A 13927-nucleotide genomic window follows, 5' to 3' on the forward strand; every position below is an offset into this window, starting at 1 on the left:
ATGCTCAAGTCATGGCTCCTTGAAAAGTGTTTTTAAACATAATCTTTCACCTACACAAACACTCATGTACACCAAAAATATTTTAATACTTGAAATGAAATTGATCCCATTGCCATATTTGTCATTCGTCCCTTACTGTGGAAAGTAGCAAGTATTAAATAATTGTGACCGAAACATATAATCAAAGTGTGTAATATGAGCAGCTGGTAAAATAAAGTGATGATGAACTTTTCTTGCTGTGAGTATAAATCAATTTGTAACTGTGTCAGTTTAGATGTGATGATGACAGCTTTGAGAGTTAGTTAAGTTTTGGTTTAGGGTTAGGGTTTGAATTTTACTCCTTAAAAAGATTCATGAAGGCTGTGAAAGCTTCTCAGATCTGGATGGTTAATTTCACTGTTGCAGATATTTGACCCATCTCTGTAAATATTGCTGCCACTTTTCAACACTGGGTGGCGTACCTCTACAATAACTGGGAAATTCTTTTCATGACAGCATCAGTTTGATAAGATAACATGATATATATATACATATAATTTGAGTTACACTTCCCAATTTACCACTTTTACTCCCTTAAATTATAGTGCATGTATACTCAACAGCAGTGTAAAAAAACACCCTTTCTTTCTTTCTTTTTCTTTCTTTCTTTCTTTCTTTCTTTCTTTCTTTCTTTCTTTCTTTCTTTCGAGTCAATCAGAATCAGGTTTTATTGCCAAGTAGATTTTCACACAGAAAGAATTTGCTTTGGTATGTTGCTGCAAAACACAAACATGCAAGAATAATGTAAATAAAAGCAAGTGAAGAAGCATGAATAGAAATAAGGGCTCAAAGTTCTCAGGCACGATGCTTGACCTCAGCTTAATTCAGTACATTGTACACATTTCCTCTTGGACATTTTTTCAGGGTGCCAATTTTTTTGCAGGCAGAGGTCTGCAGGGTCTCTGCAGACACAGATGTCACCACACACTTCTAGTCGGTTATAAGTGATGATTGAAAGCGATTATGCTTATGTGAGTCTACAAATTGTTTTTTGAGGAACATGTTGCAGATTATACCTTGCGAAACAAGATTTATATTTAAAATGTAGGCATATCAGAGGTTTATTATCAGTGTGAGTAAACTGGGAGTGTCTCTGTTTCTAGGTAACAGCTGCATTAAACAAACCCACTGAACCAAAAGCAGGCAACTCCTCTGTTTGCATTACAGCAGCAGAGCCAACAGTTTACAGCATCCACCTGACTTTACAGCACAATAAACTGCAGCAATGATCCCTCTCAGTTACTAGTGTCCAAACACTACACTTACATCAAGGGAACAATAGGCACATCTTTTAAAGTCACAGGTCAAGAGATCACTTTCTGAAAGTCTTAATAGTTACAGTGCTGAATTGCACCACTAATTGTAACACATGGGGAATTCCATCTCTCACTTTTCATGCTCTGTATGAGCAGTAAGTTGCAGGTCACATGGCCTGTGGTGTCATGATGTGTGTGACCCAGTCACGTACACACACCGACCACGCATACTGTGTCCTTCCTCCTCTGTCATTGTTTCCCTAAATAACCTTTCAGTTGCACTCTGCCTAATAGGTGAAATTACGTTCTCACTGTAGTGTGCACCTCTCCTCACTCCTGCACTGTACCTGACTACATGATGCACTGATAATGACGCCCAAACATAAAAAGTACCATAGTACCTCCTGTTTATGTTTTCTAAAGCAATTAAATGTGACTGGGATGCATATATGCATGTAGCATGGTTATTATAGTTAACAAATCGATCCTATAAAACTTAAACATTTTGAAACAGTAAAAATTAAACTAAATGAGAAAAATTTAAACAGTACAAACTCTGTTATGTTGCATTTAAAGTAAGAGGAAAACATATGGGAGGGAATCTTATCAGAAAAGAGGAAGGAAACAAACACCCCTGCTGACATATTACACAGAACAGCTCAGCAAGCATGTAGTTAAACCAGATATGAAAATGTTTCCTGATAAAAACAAATCAACTCAAACAGATCAGGAAACAATACCCAGGCCTCTCCCTCTCTGCCTTCACACCCCTCTGGCTCTGGTTTAATAATTCAGAAGAAATCCTTTCAGATTCACGGTGCAGCCAACGGTCCAGCAGACAGAGCCACATTCAGACGCTGCAGGAGGGAGGGGGGTGTTTTTGTCTTTTCTGAGATCGACATTAAAAGGATTGTCTCTGATTATGAAATGTAATGGGAGCTCTGAAAGCTCACGCAGCCATAAACTAAGCAGATGAGTGCATTTGGTGATTGCACCAACTGCAGTAATTACTTTATTGCTGTCCTGGATGTTAACATCTCACCACCTTCTTTCTTCACAACTTCTGACTACGCCTCTGAAATAAAATGCGGAGATTAAAGAATCAAGAGGCAAAGTTTAACTTGGTGAAGTTTCACCTTCATTCTGGACCTCGTAAACAACAGTTGACAAAAATATCTAAGCTCGTCTCAGGCAAACGAAGGAAATTAGCCTTTAGGCTTTATTGTGTTTTACTCCCTCATGATTCCTCCTGCCCTGCAGAGAGATTCTGTATTTTTAACCATCAAATTAATTGAATCAGTCAACCAGTCAATCAATAATAGATGAAAAACAGATGTTACAATGGAAGCAAGATAAATTAGGTAATACAAAATATTAAAAACTAGCAGCATAAAAATGATAAATGACAATATATTAATAAAATGATAAGATATTAAAAAAATGATACAAAGCAAATATATATCTATTGTTTGGATTGATGTAGATTTTTTTGTCAAACATTAATAATATTAATTAAAAGCATTAGAACTTTTTCATGACAGACATTTTGACTTTCAGGAAAAAGCAGGCTGATATAATAACATGAATCATGGCCGCATTCCATTTAGGCGTGCCTTTTCCAGGGAAACTGTTGTGCATGCTGGCCAACTGGCTTGTTTTACTTGGACTCCCTAATGTAGAAAAGTCACTGCATTTTTGTGATAAGTTACTGTGAAAAATGTTTTAAAGATGAATTTACTGGATATGAACATGACTCGAAGAACAGGCTTGTTGTCAGTTAATCCCAATAATGCATTAGACTGTTTTTCAATACAATTGTAATACATTAAGATTTCACCAGTCTATCTGTGGTACTCAACCACAAGCCCATTTGTTATTAAAACCATAAATCTTTACAGTACTTCAATGTTGTGGGAAAAGCTCTTATTGGCGTTTTCTCTGAGAGTAAACTGAGAAGATCAATACCCCTGTCACGTCTGCATGCTAAACAGGCCTGATGCTGCAGCCAGCAGTCAGTTAGCTTAGCTTAGCTTAACTTGAAAACTGGAAACAGGAGAAATCCAACCAGCAGCTCTAAAGGACACTAATGTTACATCTTGTTCATCCTTGCAAAAGCCGAAGGATAAAAAATGACAAGCTGTGGTTTTACAGGGAGTAATGTACAGGACTAAAACTTGGCCAAGCACAATAATTAACATGAATTCACGGTTTTTGTGCAGAGTAAACAGCCAAAATATAAAGTGCTAATTAGTCAGCTTTGAAGGTGCTGGCAGACAGATTTTATTACACTACCAGGCATGTTGTTTAAGCTAATGCTAAACTAACTGGTTGCTAGTGGTAGCTTCATATTTACTATAGATCTTGTCACCTGACTTTCAGCAAGAAAACAAGTATGCATATTTCCCAAAATGTCGAACTATTCCTTTAAAACCAGATCACAAACACATAGTTTCATTTCTAGAAGAGGGCTCAGTAATTTCCTAAAAAAGTGGGAGTAGTTTTTAGCAAATGCTACTCAAAGAGGAGTAAATAGTGCATTTGTTGGGGACTATTTTCAGACGTGGACTGATACACATTTGGTGCTTCTGCAGGCAACAGTGCAGGTGGGATCAACTGAAAATACTACAGTGACTACACGCAAATACACTGTAGTTTTTTCAACTGAAAAAAAACTACAGTGCCATGTTTATCAGACCTTTTTTTTGTGTGTGTGTAATTTTGGGACAACAATGGACCTTTTTCACAGATGACATTTTTACACAGCAGGAAAGCAACAAGTGGAAATAATAAAATCAGTGATGGCTGAATTACATGTGGCTAATTCACTTTTGAGGTCTTGGTGTCGACATTTTTCACAGCAGTCACTGTGATTTGAAATAGCACAGTAATCAAACACAGGCATTATTAAGGTTCAATTCCATTTAGTGCAGCAACAGGCACAAACAGGAGCAGCCTGACTTTGTTTGACCTGAATGTAACAGAACCACCTGTGTTTACCTTAAATCAAGTCAATACGCTGCCGTCTGCAGTGAATGTTGGTTCACTGTCACACCTGAATACAATGAACTCATCGTTAACATTTAGTAAATTAGTAACAAATGTGCTTTTCCTGCTGTGACGAGTCAAAATGGCCGCTGTGAAGAAGAACAGTGGAGGTCTGTGGCACAGAGCAGAGAGCTGCAGTATATCAGGGTTTGGTTACACAAACACAGATCTATACTGTAAAAATATGAATAAATAAATAAAACATTATTATATTTAATGTCTCATTTAATTTGTTATCTATTTATTTGTTGTGACAATTGAGCAATAAATTACATTATCATTTATTTATCTCTCTTTTTTAATCTGTTTTTTTTTATTAGGCATTAAATTATATACAGTCATTTAAGCATTTTATTATATAATTATATATTTATTCATTTAAGCATTTTATTTTATGATTTTTAAAATATATTTACACATTGAATTCTGGGCTTTAAACCCCTCTGAATGAGGAGATATAGGTAAAGTCTAAACACATAAAATGCACACACACACATATATAAAAATAAATTTATAAAAACATATTAATAGATAAATAAATGTGTGGGGGATAAAAGAATAAGTAAATTAATTAATTAATATACAAATATATGTATATATGTAATGTCACATTTAATTTTTGGTTTATTTATTTGTAAGGACAATCAAGCATTAAATTATGTAACCTTATTTATTTATTAACCAATAAATTACATAATTATTGATTAGTTAATTAATTCAATCACCTTGTTATATGATTACGTATGTACCTCCATAATGATGAGGTATCAATATTACCACTTTAACACTGACCAGAGTAAGAATATCAGTCTGAAAACATAAAAAGTATATGTCTGCAAAAAAATTTTTTTTAATGTCTGAGAATAAAAAAAAAACAAGGAAGAAAAAGATCACAGTAATAATTTATTGACACTGTACAGCACATTACTTTACATTCTGTGTCTTTCACATTTAGACACTATCTATCGTACATTTAAATCAACTGTAGGAGCATGTGAGTTGCTGTGACCACCAGCTTTCCTGTCAACTTGTTCAGTATAAATAAACCTCTCCAGCAGTAATCACAGAAACCCAGAGCAGGTTGGTTTTTAGACTTGATGTCAGTATGATGGCGTATCTGTCACCATGTTTTTCAGCTGCTGTGGGTGGACGTCCTTGAGCAGGGTGAACCCCCACCAGTGGAGCAGAAGCATTTCCGCACACTGAGTATCAAAGCATCCTAGTTTGTGCAGAAAGGATTCTGTTAGACTGATGGGGGGCAGGCAGGGAGTCACTCCGTGGGTCGTTTCTAGCAGAAACCTGCTTTTTCTTTTTCTTTTTTTTTTTTTTATTTGGTGAGGCTCTTCACCATCTGCAGCTCCTCCACTGGTTTCCACTGCTGATTGATGGTGATGAGCTGCACAGAAACACCAGAAATAAGAAAAAAATTAGGCTTCACTTAACCTATTTGCCCAAGTTAACTTAAAGTGGCACGAGTGGCTGCAGGGTGGCATGTCCAAACATAAACATTAATCATTACTGTGATGTCACAGCAGGCTGGTACTAATTTGATAACGTTCCCTCCTCAGTGACTCAGCAGACTGAAGCTGCAGGCTAGAAGATTCTGCTCGTATTTAAGTGCCAACAACAATATAAGAACTTATTAACAACCATCTAAACATTATAACATGTTATGTAAGGTTATAAACATTACCTTTTGGGGTTTTGATGGGTCAATTCTCTCCCATGGTTCTGGGTTTTTGGTTTTATTCAAACTAAAAACAGTGAATGAATCATTACTAAGCATTTCTTCGACAGGCTGATAAAAGTCAGATTTAAGCATGAAAACAGGAAAAACTTGCAATTTAAAGCACTTTGTATTATAAAATAAATATAGTGAAATATAATCTGATCAAAATAAAAAAAATATATGACACTCACATAACATCAGGTTTAGTAAATAGGAAGTAGAGAGCAGCAGATGTTGCTCCGGTTGCAGCAAAAGCCATGAACCCTATCAGAGGGATCAGCTGTAACACATGTAAAAGAAAAGTTTTTAAATGGCCATCATAACATTAAAATGCATTTATAATCCTACAAATCCAATATTCACAATACAAACATCACTTTTAATGTGGTTAAAACAGCTCACCTCCTTTTTCTTCCTCAACATTTGGAAAAATCCAACCATTTTGCCAAATTTTGAAAACACCTAAAGAGAAAATGATCATACTCGCACTCAATGCTGCTCAGAGTCAGTTCAGTGAATTAAAGCTATTAATTCTTAAAGGCAGCTGTGCGTGTGGCAGGTCTCACCTGTTGTTGCCGTTAAGTCCTCGAAGTCTCTCAGCGCAGCATCCTGTGAGTCCAACTGATGTAGGCTGGAGGAGGCGTAGTACGAGGTGAAAGGCACGTAGACAGACGAGCTTCCTGCACTCAAAGTGGATTCCAATTTGTCAACAGGTCCCCATCGCTGATGATCAATACATTTTCTGGGTGTGCAGCACCCTCTTGTGCCCACATTTGAGAACTGAAAGTTAAATGTTGGTGGACGTAGAGATCTCAGACATCAGGTCAAAAAAAACCAAAAAAAAACAAGACACCAAAGTTCAAGTTTTACTCATTTTATTTCAAACTGTTTCTGTGTAATAATACAATGCAGGGGGAGATGGTCACGTGTGGTTTATCATCTGGGAGGTTTTTGATACGTGTGGATCTGCTGGGCAGTGAGAGAGGGACTCATTTTGCTGAGGGACCGCAGGAAGTATGAGTGTTTGATAGAGGAGGCCTCCATGTTCTCCTCTTGTAGCGCCATTAGAGCAGCCTGGAAAAACAAAAAGATTTTCAGGTCTTCCTACTCTGCTTGTCTTCTGTGTCAACATTTAGGTGTCTTATAGCCACGTGTATGAAAATAAGGCCTTTGGGATTTTATTATAATTATTAAACTGTTATCTAATGAGGTAAGTCCCATTGAGATTACAAAATTAAACACAAAAAACACATAGAACAAAACATATAGTATTGACTCACAATATGGAGTTTCGAACAACACACACATTAATAAAAAACACACTTAGTATCAATTTACAGAATCATATGAGTGAGAGGACAGACCATAAGAAGCAGGTCTGGCTAAGGAAGCACTTCAATTTGCCTCCAAACCCTTCACTATATTTTTTTAATTCCCTAATTGTGATGATCAGTCTATCTTTCTGCAAATCTGTCTGCAAGTAGTTCCAGGCTGCAGAGGCAGAGAACATTAAAGTCTGTTCGCCCATTTCAGTTTGAACCGTAGTGAAGGACAGTAAGAGGATATCTTTACCTCCTTGCACAGATTTTCCAGGTCAGCTCCGGAGTAACGCTCGGTCTTTGCGGCCAGCTCCTCCAGACGCACATCAGCATCCACGGGCATCGACTGTGTACACACCGTCAGGATGCAAAGACGAGCCTGGACACAGAGAATTACACATATAAAAAGCTGGTTCATCATCATCAAATAATACAATACCAGTACCTATACCGGTATCTTTAAAGAGATACCAATATCAATGGAGTATTTCATTTGATAACTTTTTTTTAAGGTTCTTCTTAATGTGGAACGGTTGTGGTGATTGGCTGCAAGCCAAAAAAAAACATACAAAGTAATTTTTTTCTTAAAGTGGAGTACCAAAAGGACTGAATGCAGGTATCGCTTGACTGGAGAAGTCTGATACGACTCAGTACCGGGTTACTTAAACATAACGATAACTTAAACGTATTGGGTACCGATACCCAGCATTTATAGACGGTGATACACTGACTGAATGGGACGCTCTGTCTCTTTAAATAATTTCTACTATACTTAAAGTTTTTGCATTTTTCATGCCTTTGAGAAAAATACTTTACCTGTTGGTCAGGTGGCGGGACATAGATGATGTGGTCCAGTCTGCCCGGTCTGAGGAGGGCGCTGTCTAAGCAGTCGGGTCTGTTTGTGGCGGCTACGACCATCACATCTTTGTTGCAGACTTCCTGGCAGTTCAACTGCTGAAGAGCAAAGAGTGTTGGCTAAATAATGATCAGATGTTGTTGTGAGCAAAAGAAAGTAGGAGGAATGGGCCTTTTTCCAGAATATCTGACCTCCTCCTGTGGGTGAGTCTCTTCCACCCCCTCTGCCTGGAGGACCTTCTCCGTCCCTCTCCTCTCCAGCGTCTTCAGGCCGACACCGTCCATCTCATTCAGGAGCACAGACAGGAGGCGTGTCTGCACACTGTTACTCGTCTGACTGTTCGACCGCGAGCCAATCAGAGAGTCAATCTCATCGAGGAACAGGATACAGGGAGCACAGGCCCGAGCCTGACGGAACAGCTGCGTGTGGACAGACAGGCGGAGGTGTTTCAGGTGAGACAGAGACACAGCAGCCAGTCACAGGTGTTTTAATTACAGACTGTGAAAAGAAAAGTACCTGTGCTAAAGCTTTCTCTGAGTCCCCGACAAAGGGAGAGTAGAGGTCAGCTCCACTGACAGACAGGAAGGCACAGTGAGACGAGGAGGCCGCAGCCTTGACGAGCGTCGTCTTCGCACATCCTGGAGGCCCGTAGAGCAGCACGCCACGGGGCTGACACAGACCCAGACGCACAAATGCCTCGGGGTATCTCATCGGCCACTCGATGCTCTGTGATGTTCAGACGCGAGAGAGGACAGAGAGAGAATCATCAGCCAACAAGCTCAGATCACAACTCTTCCTTTATGTTGTATAAGTCACTCATTTACCTGTCTCAGTTTGAGTTTGACCTCATCCAGACCTCCTATCTGCTCCCAGGTCACCGGAGACAGCTCCGTCCTGCCCAGGCTGCTCCGTAGGCAGGAGGGACGCACTGACTTCAGGGCCTCCTGGAAGTGCTTCATACCCACCACCTGCTCTCCTGAACCCTGCAGACAACAAGAACAAAACAACACAAGACAAAAAAAAACATTCCTAAATCTACTTCTTCAACACACTGGAGGGATTAAAGCAGTTTGATTCAGTTTACTTACATTATAGTCTTGTTTTTTAATGGTTTTAACTTCCTTGTTCGATTAATTTTTACTGCTCTTCGGCTATCCCATTGCTAGACTACAGCATCTTGATTTGTAAAAGTCAGCAACTAGCATTTACCTTTTTAAACTCTTCTTTAAAAAGATATTAAGGCAATAAGAATCCTCTAGGGCAATGTTCCCCAACCCTGGTCCTCAGGGCCCACTGCCCTGCATGTTTTAGATGTTTCCCTGCTCCAACACACCTGATTCTCATGATCAGCTCGTCATCAAGTCTCTGCAGAAGCCTGACAACAACCTGATCATTTGATCAGCTCCCAAACAGTTGGTTTTATGTTGCCACAACACCACTGTTAATACACATGCTGGGTCACCAAATAACCACTACAATGCTCCTCTCTATATGTGAAGCCGAGTCTTGGGGGCACATTGAGGAATTTCTTCAATATTGTGCATTTTCAGTATCAACTCAGAATGTTGAAATGGCATAAGACAAAATAAATCAGAGGTGGATGATTTATTCAAATCTTACATTATGAAAATAAAGGCTGACTTTACTGCGATCATAAAATATGTAAAAAATAAAGTACAATTACAGTCAAATTCATTTTCTTTAACTCATCCTATTATTAGGAGCAGTGGGCAGCATTTGAGACACATTTGAGACTGTGGGGACAGGACTCCAATCTGAATATATCCTGACAGAAGGTACTACACTCAGATGTTTCCCTGCAGGTAATAAAATATGAGTGTTTTGTTTTATATGATACGCTGTTTGATTGCTGTATTTACCTTTGAGTTCTCCCGTATAGCGTGCATGGCGGCCTCCCTGCACAGAGCGCTGAGGTCTGCTCCTACGTATCCTGTAGTTCTCTGTGCGAGCTCCGTCATGTCCACGCTGGGACAAACCGGCATCCTCGCACACAGGACAGACAAGATGTCTTTTCTCTGCTGTGAGGTGGGAGCTCCAATGATCACCTGAAGGAAGGACGTCAAATTCAGGGCCTCAAACATTTATTGACATTTACATTAGGTGTATGTATGGTTTATATATTTCATCCTCCTCCGTACCTCTCTGTCAAATCTCCCAGGCCTGCGCAGAGCTGGGTCTAAGCTGTCCGGCCGGTTGGTGGCCCCGACGATCAGGAAGCGATCAGACTGATTCATCCCGTCCATCAGTGTGAGAAGCTGAGCGACCAGGCGGTTCTCCGGTGCCGACGAACCGGTTCTCCTCGGACACAGAGAGTCCAGCTCGTCTAAGAACAGCACGCACGGACCCTCTTCAGCTGCAGAGCGAGCGCGCTCAAACACAGCACGCAACTTCTCCTCACTCTCACCCGGCCGCGATCCCACCACCTGAAACAATCATTCACGTGTACTTTTAATAATATCATAACACTGAGCTGCATTTATACGTGAAATGCTGCACAAATGACTTTATAAAATAAACAGCCAGCAGCGCAGGTTCCTCATAGCAGCTTTAAGCGATGAGCAGGAGAGGAAATACTTTTCTCAGCCTCTCAAATACAGAGATTTCCTGCTTATCTCTGTTTTATATTAAACTGAATATCTTTGTGTTTTGGATTGACAAAACAAAAGAAAACATTTAAAGACATGAACCTTTTGCATGTTGTCTTAACTAGTAAGTAATCAGATGATCTACAAAATAATCAGCAGTTTAATTTAAAATGAAAATAATCATTAGTTGCAGCCCTATTAAATGTAATGTTTACCTCTATATTGATATGTTTCATTTGTTTGTATTTATTTATTTTTTTGTATTTTATTGTTTTTATTTATCTTTCATCTTTTAAAATGTTCCTAATGACTCAATTAGCTCTGTCTAGTTCATTACAATACTACTGATGTTGAAAATATCTTCATGTTGTAATTCAAATTTATAACTAAGAATAGGAAAAAAGACATAACATAAACATATTTCATAAAAATTTAAATAATATTATGAATGTTTCAAATAAACATTATCACCCTCAAACTGACGCATTTAAGAATGTACAGGGGGAAAAAAAGGAATCAATCAATAGTTTAATCAGAAATTTTCATGCAAAACTGGTAGAAAATGTTGCTTTCAGCCTCTAAAATATGGAGATTCCTGCTTTTCTCTGTTTTATATCATATTAAACTGAATAACTTTGACCTAACAATACATCCAAAGACATTTCTTTGGACTTTGAGAAACTGGGATGCACATTTTTCACTTTCCTTTCCGAAATTCTATACACCAAATGAATTATTCTAGAAAATAATCTCCAGAAAAATCAATAATGAAAATAATCTTTAGTTGCAGCCCTACTCAACATTATGTAATGTAAGGTTGTTATAGTTTATTTTTTATTTCAGTTGATTAAAATGTTTCTTCACACCTAGTTTTAGTTTTTAGTTCATTATAATAATCTTGATACAGACACAAGGATGTGATTAATATGATTTTATACCTCAGGCCCTCTGACCACCACCAGACTGGCTCCCACCTCCCTCACCACTCTGCGGACCAGCAGCGTCTTCCCCACCCCTGGAGGTCCCACCAGGAGGACACCTCTGGGACAGGACACCCCCAGAGAGCTCAGGGTGGACGGATAGAGCAGAGGAAGCTGCAGCATCTCCGTCAGAGAGGAACTCACCTAAAACACAATAAAAAAAAAAAACAAATGTCACATAGCAGAAACACTGTAGGTGAGTACCAGCAATACAATTAGGTGCCAACTAGAACCACAAAGGCTTTTTTTGTCCCCACAGGAGAACCCTTTTTGGTTCTAACCTTTATAAAGGTTCCACTTGGAACCCTTTCAGGGGGTTCTACCTAGAACCCAACCTAAAGAGTTATAGCTAGAATAAAACGTGAAATGTTTCACCAAGAACTCCCTATGAGAGGTTCTACAGAGAACACTTCTATTGATGAATGGTTCCACCCAGAACCTTTTTATATTCCAGGGATTTTATCTAAAACCAACCAAGAGGGTTCTACCAAGACCCTTTTAAGGTTTCAAGGGTTTTATCTAGAACCATCCCTGGGGCTTCTATGGAGAACCTTTTAAGATTCAAAGGGTTTCTCAGGGTGTTCTAGCAGGAACCCTGCTATATTTCAAGGGTTTTAACTAGAAAGTTCTACCAAGAACCCTTTTATATTTCAAGGTTTTTATCTAGAAGCCACCCATGGAGTTTCTACTGAGAACCCTTTTATATTATGGTACAAAGAGCACTTGATGAAAGAGTTCTTCAAGGATGTCAATGATCTTTGAAGAACTCTGTCTTCCAAAAAAAGGATTATTTGGATGAAAAGGGTTCTTAAATGGAACAAGTAGCCTTACAAAGAACCCTTAACAAGCCTGTTTTTCAAAAATGGGTTATTTGGAGGCAAATGGTTTTGGGTAGAACCATTTTGGAACCCTTATTTCTAAGAGTGTGCAGTGAAAACATGCTGACCTCCTGCAGACCTCCCAGTGGGACTGTGTGCTGGTCCTGCAGCTGACTCCTGTAGTGTCGGACAGTCTGGATGCTCAGGATCTCCACACCAGTTTTTGAGGTGATCAGTCCAGCAGAGACAGAATCTGGATTGATGCTTTCAATAACAACATATCTGATCTCTGTATCAAAGTCCTCCAGGTTGACCACATGCTTCTCATGGACATAAACACCTCTCAGCATGTCTTTCACCAGCTCATGAACCAGACGAGGAGGTGTGTGTTTCTTAAACTCAACACTCTGGACCACCACAGTGATCTTCACACCCTTCAGTTTGGGGCAGGGGACCGGTGTCAGCTGGTCAGGGTCCAGTTTGAGGTGTGTGGGAGGGCGAGAGATAATCAGACTAGGAGAGCAACACTTCAGGTCCATCTGCAGGAAGCCCTCAGCCAGGTCAGGCCGGGGCCAGGCGGTGCACAGACAGCTTCCCCCGGGGACAGACACCAGCAGCGGGGAGCCCAGACTCAGACCCAGCGCTGACATCAAGCCTGGACCCAGCCTGCATCTCTGCGAGCCCCGGTCTGATGGATCCACCGACAGCAGCCTCACAGACATCCTCCGACCTCAGCAGCCACCAGCCTCGATAAAGAAAGGCAAGAAATTAAAAAGTTACTTTTAAATCAGCAGTGAAGTTTTGGCTACAACAGACACACAGGAGTGAAGTTAGTGCCATTACTTTAGCTGAACTGTAGCTAAATCTAAGCTAAGCTACATGCTACTAGCTGCTAGCTACAACTTAATTCTCAGCTGCGATAAATACTTTATAACAAAAACCGCCACCCTGATACATACCAGATAAAACCTGACACCAGTGAATGGAGTCTAAAATGCTGTCAGCATGAGCGCTACTGACAGAACAGACCGACTACTGTTTACAAAATCCATGTGGCGTTAAAACAAGATGGCCAACCAAAACATTTCCCTGTGAGAGACGAGGGCCATATGACAGCTATTAAAATAAATAAATAAATAAATAAATCGGTAAAAGAATGAGTATATAGATAAATAAGACAAGATGGAACTTCATTAATCTTGAAGGAAATTATTGTGCCAAAGATTAAATATAAATGTTAAAGGACTGCTGTATTTTTACCATTCTCTAAATGATTGTC

General features: G+C 39.4%; 2 protein-coding genes across 2 annotated transcripts; both read right to left on the minus strand.

Moving 5' to 3' along the window:
• Positions 1-5230: 5230 nt before the first annotated feature.
• On the minus strand, positions 5231-6764 carry coxfa4l3 (cytochrome c oxidase associated subunit FA4L3). Its single transcript, XM_084746702.1, has 3 exons — positions 6472-6764; positions 6261-6349; positions 5231-6094 (listed from the first exon to the last, which is right to left on the minus strand). Exons 1-3 carry the CDS (start codon positions 6508-6510, stop codon positions 6001-6003), a joined length of 222 nt encoding a protein of 73 aa, XP_084602828.1. The 5' UTR covers positions 6511-6764; the 3' UTR covers positions 5231-6000.
• A 163-nt stretch (positions 6765-6927) lies between these two features.
• afg2b (AAA ATPase AFG2B) lies at positions 6928-13748 on the minus strand. Its single transcript, XM_084746606.1, has 11 exons — positions 13608-13748; positions 12777-13394; positions 11789-11974; positions 10404-10688; positions 10125-10310; positions 9069-9227; positions 8761-8970; positions 8436-8663; positions 8205-8339; positions 7642-7767; positions 6928-7143 (listed from the first exon to the last, which is right to left on the minus strand). Exons 2-11 carry the CDS (start codon positions 13368-13370, stop codon positions 7006-7008), a joined length of 2247 nt encoding a protein of 748 aa, XP_084602732.1. The 5' UTR covers positions 13371-13394; positions 13608-13748; the 3' UTR covers positions 6928-7005.
• Between the last annotated feature and the right edge of the window lie 179 nt (positions 13749-13927).

Source organism: Lutjanus erythropterus, chromosome 1 (assembly GCF_056507025.1).
Source record: "Lutjanus erythropterus isolate fLutEry1 chromosome 1, fLutEry1.hap2, whole genome shotgun sequence".
NCBI lineage: Eukaryota > Metazoa > Chordata > Actinopteri > Lutjaniformes > Lutjanidae > Lutjanus > Lutjanus erythropterus.